At 51.8% G+C, this 12,030-nt stretch overlaps 2 protein-coding genes across 4 annotated transcripts in view; one reads left to right on the top strand and one right to left on the bottom strand.

Moving 5' to 3' along the window:
* Positions 1 to 6,248, top strand: part of Traf4 (TNF receptor associated factor 4) — a 7,866-nt gene extending 1,618 nt beyond the window's left edge. Inside the window, exons 2-7 of the mRNA XM_031354322.1 lie at positions 1,521 to 1,572; positions 2,156 to 2,260; positions 2,330 to 2,491; positions 2,583 to 2,744; positions 2,831 to 2,986; positions 3,232 to 6,248. Coding sequence (XP_031210182.1) covers positions 1,521 to 1,572; positions 2,156 to 2,260; positions 2,330 to 2,491; positions 2,583 to 2,744; positions 2,831 to 2,986; positions 3,232 to 3,864 — 1,270 coding nt within the window. The 3' untranslated portion in view covers positions 3,865 to 6,248. The remainder of the gene's footprint in view (positions 1 to 1,520; positions 1,573 to 2,155; positions 2,261 to 2,329; positions 2,492 to 2,582; positions 2,745 to 2,830; positions 2,987 to 3,231) is intronic.
* Positions 6,249 to 6,845: 597 nt separating this feature from the next.
* Positions 6,846 to 12,030, bottom strand: part of Fam222b (family with sequence similarity 222 member B) — a 60,977-nt gene continuing 55,792 nt past the window's right edge. Inside the window, exon 3 of one of the 3 annotated variants that reach the window (XM_031354318.1) lies at positions 6,846 to 9,915. In XM_031354318.1, the coding sequence (XP_031210178.1) occupies positions 8,312 to 9,915 (1,604 nt within the window). In that variant the 3' untranslated portion in view covers positions 6,846 to 8,311. The remainder of the gene's footprint in view (positions 9,916 to 12,030) is intronic. The other 2 variants (XM_031354321.1, XM_031354320.1) reach the window with 2 other exon arrangements.

The raw sequence follows: 12,030 nt of genomic DNA, 5'->3' as shown, positions 1-12,030 counted from the left end.
CCCCCCATCCTGTCTTCTCCCCTGGGCTTGGGCCTCCACTGCTCAGCCAGGAGCTGCCTCTGCCTTCACCCCTCCCCCATGATCGAGTTGTGTTTAGTGGCTTCTTGAGGAAAGAGATGATTGAGCAGTCCCTGCCTCCCCACTATCACCCCTACCCTACAGGTTAGGTTGTCCATAGCCTTGGCCGAACCTTTTGTCCTGGCTGGGCCCCAAGCTGCAGAGTTAGCTGTTGCCTGAAGCCTAGGGACTTGCCTTCGTCCCCTTACTTCTTCAAAACCACTGGGTCAGCACATTCCAGAAGCAGCCAAGTGCACCCCCTCCCCCTTGGCCCACCCCTCTTTCCCCGACTCCTGCTGCTGCTGGCTATTGCTCAGGTCGAGCCATGAAGGCTGCTGATGGGTGCAGGCATACCTCTTGGGTGCCTAGCATGTGTTGTTCTTTGCATCGGGGACATGGCCAGTAGTGTGAGACCAAGGGGAGGTGCTATGATGGACTGGGCACCTGGGATATAGACTGCTCAGGCTCTGGAAAGTGCTTTTACAACAGGGCTGCCCTGTAGTTTCTACTTCCGCCTTGAGGCCTGCTTGCCCGCTGCCTACTTGACTCAGATCTGCCAGGAATGCCAACCCTGGGGGCTTTCAGACTTGCTGGCTTGCCTGGGCTGTGGCAGTCATGTGTGACAGGTCTTGTTGGGGTCAGTTGGGGCATACTGGCAGGAAGAAGCATGCCACCAGGCTCTCTGGGTGTTACTATGTGGGTGGAGATGGGAGAAGGGGGACAGGACAGCTGGCAGGTGTTAGGGTCACTAAGTTTCAGGAGCTTTGCCTGTGGTTAAAGCCTTAATTACCACAGAGAGACCTACCCAGGTGCTGCTTCACTAGGGGGCCTCGATTGGTTTTTTTGCTTTTTCCACCCTCCATCTTCTGAATAGGGACATTCTAACCCTTCTCAGGGGCAAGTTGTGAAGGCCGGGTGGGCGTTCGAGGGATGGGTGGAAAGAACGCAAGGCCAGGGCCCTTGCTATTCCTTCCCACTCCTTTAGGAGACACCCTCAAAGAGGAGAAGGGATAGCATAAAGTGGCCTCAAGATGACCTTAGCCTTGGTTCTAGGCCTGGCACAGTTGTGGAGGCTGGGTATCCCTGGCACTTAATCCAAGCCCATCCCTGTATACCCTCCCATCAACTTTCAGAATAGCCAATGAAAACCATTCTGGGGGAAGGGGGTGGCAGGATGCCTGTTCCTTTCAAGTCCAGCTGCTGTCCTGGGGGGAGGGGATGCCAGCTGCCACCTGTTGGCAAAGTGTTGCCCAAGGCAGCTGTGTCTGTCTGCACTGAACCTAGAATACCATTTGTGGGTAGTCTAGTACCCTTGGAAAGTCAGTCCCTTCTGACTTCTGCTTGTTCCTTCGTCTCAGCAGTGGCAGGCTAGGAAGGGGCCTGGCAAGGGAGGGAAGCTACCCTCACTGAGGGGGTGAGGCCCAGGGCTTGAGGAGCCTTGACCCTGCCTTCTTCCCTTTCAGTGAAGGAGTCTTCAAATGCCCTGAGGACCAGCTTCCTCTGGACTATGCCAAGGTGAGTCTATACTGCTAGGTTGGAAGCCCAGATGCACAATATATAGGCTGTTGCCCTTGCTGGGGGCTGGAGCTCTTAGCTGCCAGTAGGCACAGGGCCAGTGTCAACCCCAAGCCTAATGATCTCGTGCCCCCACAAAGGTAGCCTGTTCTTTCCCACCAGGCCAGTTTGCAAACGAAGGCTGTGTTTGCCCTGGGGGGCAGGCACAATGCCCAGCCTGTAGGGGTGCACAGAGCTGCTCTGTGCCCATAAAAAGTGTTCCCTCCTCTTCCTGTGGCTGGGGGCCAGGACCCCTCCACTAAAAGGAAGGAAGCAGAAGGGGGTTTACCTTACGACTGAGCAGGCTGATGGCCCTGAAGGGAGCATGCTCCTAGGCAGCCATGTTGGGGGCTCTAGGTTCCAAGTCAGAGTAGATACTGTCTACTATGTCCTTCATCCTAGGGTAAAGAGACATCGTCTGAGAGGTCTTTGATCGAGAAGCTATGACTGGCTTACAGGCACAGCCAGCTCAGTTGAGAGTTGGGGTGGATAGCAACTCCAGGAGGCTCTGATCCTTGCTGACTTCACTCTTCTCTGCACACAGATCTACCCGGATCCAGAGCTAGAGGTCCAGGTGCTAGGCTTGGCTATACGCTGCATCCACAGTGAGGAAGGCTGCCGCTGGAGCGGGCCACTTCGTCATCTACAGGTGAGGCTCGGGTGGGGAGCTAGGACTAACCCTGACTTGGCAGATACTGATTGTCCTCTGTCCCACCAGGGCCACTTGAACACTTGCAGCTTCAATGTAGTCCCCTGCCCGAATCGCTGCCCGGCAAAGCTGAGCCGGCGTGACCTGCCTGCTCACCTGCAGCACGACTGCCCTAAGCGCCGCCTCAAGTGCGAATTTTGTGGCTGTGACTTCAGTGGGGAGGCCTACGAGGTACATGGGTCCAAGCTGACGGTGGAAGGAGGGTGGGGCACCTGAGAGCCCAGGCATCTCATCCTCTAACTTACCCCTGTGGTGATTTCAGAGTCACGAGGGTGTGTGCCCCCAAGAGAGTGTGTACTGTGAGAACAAGTGTGGGGCCCGCATGATGAGGCGACTGTTGGCCCAGCATGCCACATCTGAGTGCCCCAAGCGCACCCAGCCCTGTGCCTACTGTACAAAGGAGTTTGTTTATGACACTATCCAGGTGAGGCCCTTGCTGACCTGTAGGCTGTGAGATGGGGTACCAGGGAGTCGGGGTACTGACCACTCTGCTTCTGTTTCTGGTCCTAGAGCCACCAGTACCAGTGCCCACGCCTGCCTGTTCCCTGCCCCAACCAATGTGGAGTGGGCACTGTAGCGCGGGAGGACCTGCCAACCCATCTGAAGGATAGCTGCAGCACTGCCTTCGTGCTCTGCCCTTTCAAAGAGTCTGGCTGCAAGCACAGGGTGAGATGCCCCTTCTCCCTCAGCCCCTCTAGCTCTTGAGGTCCTTGAGAGAGCATCAGTTGCTGCCACAGTTGAGGCCTTCATGGGTCCTGCTAGTCAATTCCTGCTTATTCCCAGCACCCTCTGCCATCGACCTGTTCCTGTGCAACTGGGTGCCTGCTACCCCTACCTGTTCCTCCTCTCTGTTGGGCCTTCCTCTTTTGGTAACTTTTTCCTTCTCCCATGGCCTTGGGTTTTGCCAACAGTGCCCTAAGCTGGCAATGGGACGTCACGTGGAAGAAAGTGTAAAGCCACATCTGGCTATGATGTGTGCCCTGGTGAGCCGGCAGCGGCAAGAGCTGCAGGAGCTGCGGAGAGAGCTGGAGGAGCTATCCATAGGCAGTGATGGAGTGCTCATCTGGAAGATTGGCAGCTATGGGCGTCGTCTACAGGAGGCCAAGGCCAAACCTAACCTGGAGTGCTTCAGCCCAGCCTTCTATACACACAAGTATGGCTACAAGCTGCAGGTGTCTGCATTCCTTAATGGCAATGGCAGTGGCGAGGGTACACACCTCTCCATCTACATTCGTGTGTTGCCAGGCGCCTTTGACAATCTCCTCGAATGGCCCTTTGCCCGCCGCGTTACTTTCTCCCTGCTGGATCAGAGTGATCCAGGTTTGGCTAAGCCACAGCATGTCACTGAGACCTTTCACCCTGATCCAAACTGGAAGAACTTCCAGAAGCCTGGCACTTGGCGAGGCTCCCTGGATGAGAGTTCTCTGGGCTTTGGCTACCCCAAATTCATTTCCCACCAGGACATCCGAAAACGAAATTACGTGCGGGATGATGCAGTTTTCATCCGTGCCTCTGTCGAACTGCCCCGGAAGATCCTCAGCTGAGAGTACAGCCTTTTGGCTTCAAGTGGGAAGGGAGGTGGGACAAGATCTCAGGCACTGGCTGAAACTGGATTGGGGGCCGGACCTCCTTTCAGCTTCTTTTGCCTAGGCTGTTAGTCCACTCTCCCTACCACCACCACTATCCTATCCCTACCCCTCAGGTGCCTCCAATTGGTGCTTCAGCCCTGGCCCCTGGGGGGAGCAGGTCTCGGGGTTATCAAGGGCTGGAAACATGATCCCAGGGCCTGTCTCCCCTCCTGGGCAGGGCAGACATGCCTTGGTGCCAGCCACATTCTACCTGGACTGAGGTGCCTGCTCAGGTGCTATGTCCCAAGAGCCATAGTGGGGGTGGGAGGTATTGGCCAAGGGAGGGGTAGTTAGAAGAATCTGCCTTGAGATTAACTTCTCTTTCCATTCACCCAGTGGTGCCCTCTCTGGTTATTTATTTCTCTAGTGCTAGGAGGGCACAGCAGGGTAACTCTGATTTTTAATAAATCCTGAATTGTATTTATTAACTTGATTCCAGCCTGTCTCCTCCCAGGGCTCTGGGAGGCTGGGCCTCTGGAGGAGAGAAAACTGCTCTGCTTGCAGCCATACCTCTCTGGTGGACAATATGGGAATTGCAGGAAACTTTTGAGTGGGAGTGTCACCTGCCCTCTGGTGGTTCAATAGACAGGTGCAGGAACCACTTAAGCTGGCATCTCCAGTCCATACCTCACCAAAGACAAGTGCTCTGTTTAGCAGGTCTGTCTGTATCAGTAATTACCATGTGCAAATATGTGTGTAGTCCAAAGATCAACATCAGGTGTCTTCCTCAGTTACGCTCCACTTTTTTGAGATAGATCAAAAATCCTGGAGTTTGCTGATTCCACAAGACTAGACCTTCCCTTGACCGACCCAGCAGCCTGGGTGCACAGGTGTGCATTGCCGTATCCAGTTTTTCACACCCAGGCCATCTTTACAGCCTGAGGTCTTGTGGCCAGGAGTCAAGTGTAGTAGCTTTTACCCCTCAGAGTAAATGGGCCATGGTGAAGAGTTAATGAGGCTGCATGTGCCTGAGAGATTAAGGACTGAATGAATGAATGTTAGTCTGTACTCCAGGAGTAAAAGGAGCCTTCAAGATGTACAAAGCACTTAAGATTTCCTCACCTGTAATGTCATTTGCTTTTTGGGCAGTTCTGAATGGTTGCCTCTGACTGCATACATTTCATCAGTCAACTAAGAATAGAAGCAGATTGACTCCATCAGTTAGTTTGGGGCAAGGCCTGGATTTCTGTGGGGTCCGTCCCCCTCTTCCCCCCCTGCATGCCAGACCTGACTACTTACATGCACAAACCCTGAATTCTTCACTAGTAGGCCTATAGCTCCCACTAATTTTGGCAATAAATTTGGGCTTGCTTTTGGCAAGTTATTTAGTATTTTGGGGTTAACTACACGTATTAATGGTAAAATGAATCCTGCTCAACTACTGGTCTTGGAATGTAATCATGACAGGAGGTAATTAACATGAAGTGTCTCTTATGGCCCAGCACAGGGAAACATGCAAGGGCATGTAAGCCTGTAAGCTGAAATGGTCCTGGCTCTGTAGGGGAGGTGAGAAGGGCCTTTAGGAAGACAAGAGGTCACTCACTATGTGAGGGTTGCTTAGCTCTCACTGGTATTTTCACTATCCAATCAGGGGGACCATGGGACCTTAGCTGAGAGAGCCAAAATGCTCCCCCACCATACAAATACGGTGGACATAACCAGCTGCTGGCAGGGAATGGGTCAAACTCTTACAGAGTTTCTGAAACTGGACAGCTTGGGCTAAAGCTGATGTCTCTGCTAATAAGTCAACCACACGACTGAAATGTGTAACACCTTGCGATTGACACACTATGCTGGTCCAGTGGCCTGTCCCTCATCCCAGCTGTAATTAGCATTATGGAGTTCAGCACACGTCAGAGCATGGGAGTGGACTCAGCTCTGTCCAGTAGCACTGCAGACAGCTGGCTAACCTCCCTCTGACGTTGGGTACACTGAAGGCTTGCTGGTGCAGAGTGCTTGCTAGACATAAGGGGAGCTCTGTTGTAATTCCCCTGCTACAAGTGGGAGGGAGGTTTATATTTGTTGGAGGGCTTAATGGGAAAACAGACACCTACTTAGGACTGATGGAGTCAAAGAGCTGCGCTGAAGCACCAGTTTCCAGCTGGTCCCTAACTAGGGCTTGACTGAACTACATATAACCCTAACTAACCCCAGTCTGGGACGATAAATTGGGAGGGCATTTGAGAGGTGAATGGGATATTGCCACCACCAACGAAATTCCCCCTTTACTAAGTGAAATGTTACACAGATGGTCCAAAAGAAGCCCCTAAACACCTCAAGCATTCACATTAAACGAATAGGACAAGGTCAAAAAAAGATGTTTTTGTTTTGTTTTACTGCTTTATAATAATCTTAAAAAAAAAAAAAATTCCACCATGCCCATAAACCACCACAGGTAAGGTGAAGAGATGGGAGACCAGATGCTACAGTATGTGGGGAGTTGGGAATCCAGGTTTTCCTTTGGGGTGGCATGGGATTTTGGAGGCAAGGAATGTAGATATGAGGCCCTGGCTTGGACCCTTATTGCTGGTTGGGGAGTTGGCTGGGGTGAGGTGGGGGACCATCAGGTTGAACTAGGAAACATCTTACACCAGAGTTGGGGGCAGTCGTTTGTAGGGTAAGGGAACCACAGTACAATTTCCATGCAGACCAGATTGGGGGTGAGGTGTGAAAGCCCCCAAGTTGGTGTCTGGTCCAGTTTCCTACAGTGGCAGCCTCCTATCAGGGAGAATTTGGGGTTACAATGTCAGGTTGGAGGTCAAGTAAGAGGCCACAGGAGAGAGTGGAGGAGCCCTGGGTGAGGCGGCCAGTACCCTGGAGGAGGCATTGCACAGGAAGTTGAGGGGCTTGGGGACAGGACAGGAATACCAGTGTTCAGACAGCAAGGAAACAATAAATTAGGACTTCATGTTGCTATCATTTGGCATAACACACTCAGGCATTTTTCCTTTTTTTTTTTTCCTTTTAAATATAAGGCAACTTGCCAACACATAATTTAAAAACTGGTCTTCAGTCACATTGTTTCAGATCACTACAGAATTTCTGGCTAAGGAACAGTGAGAATAAACCCCAAACCTTCAGTTATCAGCTCACATTCCCCAAAGGCGAGGAAAGGCAAGGGCTTCTTACTATTACTTTCAAAGCCCAACTGTGCAACAGAAGACAGGTGCAAGAATTTACAACAAAACAGTCTAACGTTACAGAGAAGTGTTGAATTTCTAGACAACTAATTGTCACTTGGGAATGAGACACGTTGGTCCTGGAACAGGTGGAAGATGCTCTTGAATGGGTGAGGGGCAAGAGGGGCCGTTCCCAATGTAAGCCCCTCTGCAGCGGTCAGAACCACGCACATTTGGTGGAGGAGGAATTGAAAGGGCTTAAGGCTTTGTGTTTTTCCTTTTGTTCTTCATTAAACTGAAGGGCTGCAAAACTTAGAGAGTGACTATACCTGTGGGGCACTCGTACACAATGCTCCTCAAACCCACTCATTCATACAGAAACATGACATTTAAGACTTACAGTGTGGACCAATAATTCTTAGCCAGTGTAGAGAACCAAATGCATTTTTAAACTTTTTTTTTCAAACTTTTTTGGTGTTTTTAATTCCAAACTCTAATGTGATCATCCTTTACCTATAACTAATTCTTCAAGTAAGGTAGTTTTTGTTTTGTTTTTCTTAAGAGGGAGGGGAGGCAGGGATGAGGACAGCAGTTGAGTTTGGACAGAGGCAACGGTGACAGGAGGTCCTGGGAATGCCAGATGGCCACTGCATTTCTCTGTGAGGAGAGTCAAGAACCAAGACGCCAACGCAATGGTTTTCTCTGAGTCGCAAGGCTTTGGCAAGGACAAGTGCAGTGGCTTGGAAACAACAGAAATGAAACACCAAGCCTTGAGGGATGGAAGCAGCTGGGAGAGATGGGGGAGTGTGTTTATTTTGATTTGACATCTTTGGGGGAATAAGGAATTAGCTTCCAGAGCACTTAGAAAGTCTGGTTTCTTAGTCCCAGACCGAGAAGCCTAACTTAAGGGCCTAGGCCACTCCCCTCAGTCATAACTCAGTCCCAAAAGAAATAGAAGTTCAGCAAAAGATGGCAAGAGTCAGAAGTGGTCAGGGTGGAGACTGCCTGACAGGCAGGTGCTGAGAGGACAGGGTTAGGATCTAACAGAAAACCAAGAGTTGCTGGAGGGAAGGATAAAGGACCTTCTTCTGTCCCCAAAGGGGCCCCGCCAAGTTCCCTTCCTTAGATATCTCAGGATGATCACACTGGAGCAGTGAAGCTTTGAAACTATCCAGTTACTTAAAAGTAAGACTAAACCTAGAAGGGCAATGTGTGATGCTGCCTGAGGAGAGCGCCACAGCTCCCTATCTATACCCTGGGTGCTGAATATGAAGACTTCGACTATCTGTGGGATCGGGGGCTCGGGTGCCAGGAGCTCGGTGGGCCTTGCTCAACATGGCCAGGCTCTGTTCTCGGAAGCAGGCCTGCTGGAAATCCCCACTCAGGTAATCCACTGTTTGCATCAAGCTGTTCTGGCTTGCCACTGGACCACCCCCAGTCCCTGCTCGGTAGTGGGCCCCAGGAGCTGCCCCACAGTCGAGGGGGGCACCTGTGGGCTGCCCACCGTGGAACGGCATGGCGAGGTCCTGAGACCCCGAGCTGTCGCTATTGGGAGTTGGTAGAATGTTGTTCCACAGGGGTGGGAAGTAGTGACCATTGGGGTAGGCCAGTGGGGCTGGTAGGCCGTTGACTGGTGGGGATGGGGTCGGCTTCTCCAGGGGTGGCTTCAGATGGAAGGACTGTGCCAGGCAGAGTTCCTGCGGATAGGCAGGGGCCTTGCCCACAAAACCAGGCCCTGCCAACTCACGTCCTGCTGTATGTTTGCCTGTCAGGCCAGGGGCTGGTGTCCCACCGGCCTCACTGCACATCTGTTGTAGGTGGGCCAGCTGGTGCTGGTTCCAGGTAACTGGCTTGAGGTCGCTAGGGTAGCCAGTGGGGGCTCGAGAGATGCCTGTGGGCAGGTTGACGGGACCTGCAGCAGGCAGTGCGGCTGTGGCCGCATGGGTGTGCTCCATGGGATTGACCACACATGAAGGCATTGGTGTGGGGACGCTGTGGGTCGACACCCGGGTGCTTGCATTGATGAGCAGACTTCGACTAATAGGGCTGGGATTGGCGATCTGGCCCTCACACACTGAGGTAGTGCTGATGCCTGCCCTCGTCTGGCAAAACTGGTTTATCTGGTGCACGATGCTGCTCAGGTCCGGGGGCTGGCTGTGTTGCAGGGTGGCCGCCATTGAAAGGGGGATAGTTGAGGTAGACACGGTCACATTCGGGGGTGCATCTGAGTCTGGCATCTTCCGGCCTCCATGCAGCAAGGGATTAGGGGGGTGCTGGAGACCCTGGTGAGTCAGGGCCTGAGGGTGAACCAAGCCCTGGGTTTGGGCCATCGGCTGAGGGTGGCCCAGGCCCTGAGGCTGCTGGAGGCTCTGAGGGTGAGACAGTGCCTGTGGTGGTATACCCTGAGGGTGTTGCAGTGTCTGGGGAGGGGCATGGGCCAGGGTCTGTGCATGCTGCAGGGCCTGCTGTCGGGCCAGAGCCTGGGCCTGTGGGTGGGCTAAAGTGCTGGGTGCCACAGTAGCATAGGGTGCCACTGGGGGGTTCATGATGGCCTCAGGGAGGAACCGAGCTCGGGTGCCGTCAAAGTCCTTGAGTATGCTTTTGGCTGGCACTTTGACAATGGCAAGCAGGCCTGCCTTGGGGGCAGCCTGAGTCGGGTAGGGGCTGTAGCGCTGGGCTGATGTGTCGAGGCCGTTCACAGTACGACGAACGTGTTTCCGCTGGGGAACCTTCACACTGTTGGGGAAGATTTTTATAGTCAGTGGGTTGTTTGCGACCTTCTTAGCATACGCGTCCAATTCGGCTGGGGTGGGATAGTGAGCAGTTCTCATTTTCTGTGTAGTGTCCCCTAGAGAGAGAGAGAGAGAAAGAGAGAGAGAGGGAAGGAGAGCAGAGAGGAGGGGAGCTCATCAGTGCCAAGCCAACCAGCCTTTCTAGAATCCCCTACTGAAGAAGCCACAGGGAGTAGGAGGCCGTCATCTATAGCCTTTACTTGAGATAAAGCCACAGTCCCCACAATCATAAGCATGGCTGACACTAACTGGGTATGCACACCAGGCCAGGCCTGGGACTGCGGGACAGGCTATCTCAGTGACCCTCACTACTACTTCAGGAGGCAGGCCCACTGGGAGCCTGTTTCAGAGGTCTCTAAGAATCAGAGTGGAAAAGTAACTTTCCAAGTCTCTAGCTTGGAACTTTAAAGTGCAGCCAGTTCTCAGGGACATCACCAAGAGTTTGTCAGCATGAGGCTCCAAGTTTCTATCCGCCCGGACAGTGCGGGGTTAAAAGCTTTAAAGAGGAGCTGCCTGTCAGTGCCCTCCTCAGTCATTCATGACACTGGTAAAGGGGGACATTCTCAGTCTGCAGTGGCTAGCAAGGCAGCTGGGGTGCCATGGCCATGGGTGGACGGGCCCATCTGGCACAGAGAACAAGATGCTTTCTCAGGAGAGGAGGAGGAAGCTGCCAACTCTCCCGCTCACAAGTTCACTTCTGTTTACCGTTTACTGGGGGCCTGACTGGTTGAGGACCAAAAGGCTTTATTTATTTGCCTCTGTGGATGGAGGACAGCAGGGAAGGGCTGAGAAGAGAATTCAGTCTCTAAGTCCTGGGTGCCAAACACAATCTCTTATTTGGTCCATGGCAACTGTCACTTTCCAAAACGGAGAAGGAAAGATCTGCCTTCTTTTGGAGACGCAGTGTGCTTCACTAATGTTAACAGCCTCCTTGTTCTCATCTCCGGTGTCTCCCATCAGGGGACTCCAGCGGATGCTGGGTTTCCAATCCAAAAGGAAAACTTTCCATAACAAGACCTCTTTAAGGATGCCAGGCTCCCTCCTACGAGGGAGCTCTGCTGTTTTCTTCTCTCAGAGAAGGGGTCTACCCTGAGCACACACAAAAAGAACTTAATAAACACTTGCTGAATGAGTAAGTATACACACTGCCCAAAGCAGAGGAAAAATGGCTTGGCACAGAGCCTGGGCTCAGCTGGCTGACTCCCTCCCTGCTTCCTCCCTTGGCAGAAAGAAGCCAGGAAAGACCAAGGGCTAGTCTGTTGAGTGCCCAGCTGGTAGCTTTAGTTGGCCTTGGCCCAAAGGAGCCTCCATTCAGAGTCATGTCGCTGGGCATCAATGGAGCAGAAGCAGATTCAGGGGAGCATGGTAGAAGAACTGGGGGGCAGGAGGGAATTGCTGCTCTCTGAAGCAGGAAAAGACAAAGTTCAAGTCTAAGAGAAACAAGTATGTGGTCCCATGCTCAAAAAGCAGACCAGAGCTAGGGATGTACCCAGCTCTGGCTGCGTTTTCATCTTATCAGCCTAAAACACTGTTCAATTTATCTTGACATCAACCAACTCATTTAGAAGAAAAGGTTCCCAGAAACCCTCTGAACGACACAACTTTAAAAAGGTTAATGTTAGCAGCAGCAGGGAAAAGGACAGGGCCTTATGACACCACTGTCAGAGTGGCCTGGAAAAATCCCTCTCTTCATACAGACCTTTATTCAGGCAAACCCAGGATTCCTGGTTTCACCACAGAAAAGAATTTCAGGACAAGGGAGTATGAAGTAGAGTTATCAGGCTTATGAAAAAATTACAATATAGATCTTAAAAATAAGGATTGGAGAAGGGAAAAGGCACCCAGGAAAGATAAGAAGTAGCTGAGCATAAGAAGGGGTTTTTCAAAGGCAAGTTCTCCCAAGGCATATTTACAACGGACATAGACACACACCCTCCTAAGTCACATTATTTAGAGAATGTAATTCACTACAAGGTTTAAAGGTTGAAGAATTCTGTTTTATGTCTAAATGTAAAAAAAAATCTTTTAATATTTTGGCCAGTAGTGGTGCATGCTTTTAATTCTATCACTCAGGGAGTGGAGGCAGGTGGATCATTTTGAGTTCAAGGCCAGCCTGGTCTACAGAGAAAGTTGCCAGACAGGAATGAATATATATACATATATATATATAT

The sequence above is a fragment of the Mastomys coucha genome, unplaced genomic scaffold (genome assembly GCF_008632895.1).
Source record: "Mastomys coucha isolate ucsf_1 unplaced genomic scaffold, UCSF_Mcou_1 pScaffold5, whole genome shotgun sequence".
NCBI lineage: Eukaryota > Metazoa > Chordata > Mammalia > Rodentia > Muridae > Mastomys > Mastomys coucha.
Note: the sequence above shows the minus strand (reverse complement) of the source record. Positions and strands in the feature narration are given on the sequence as shown.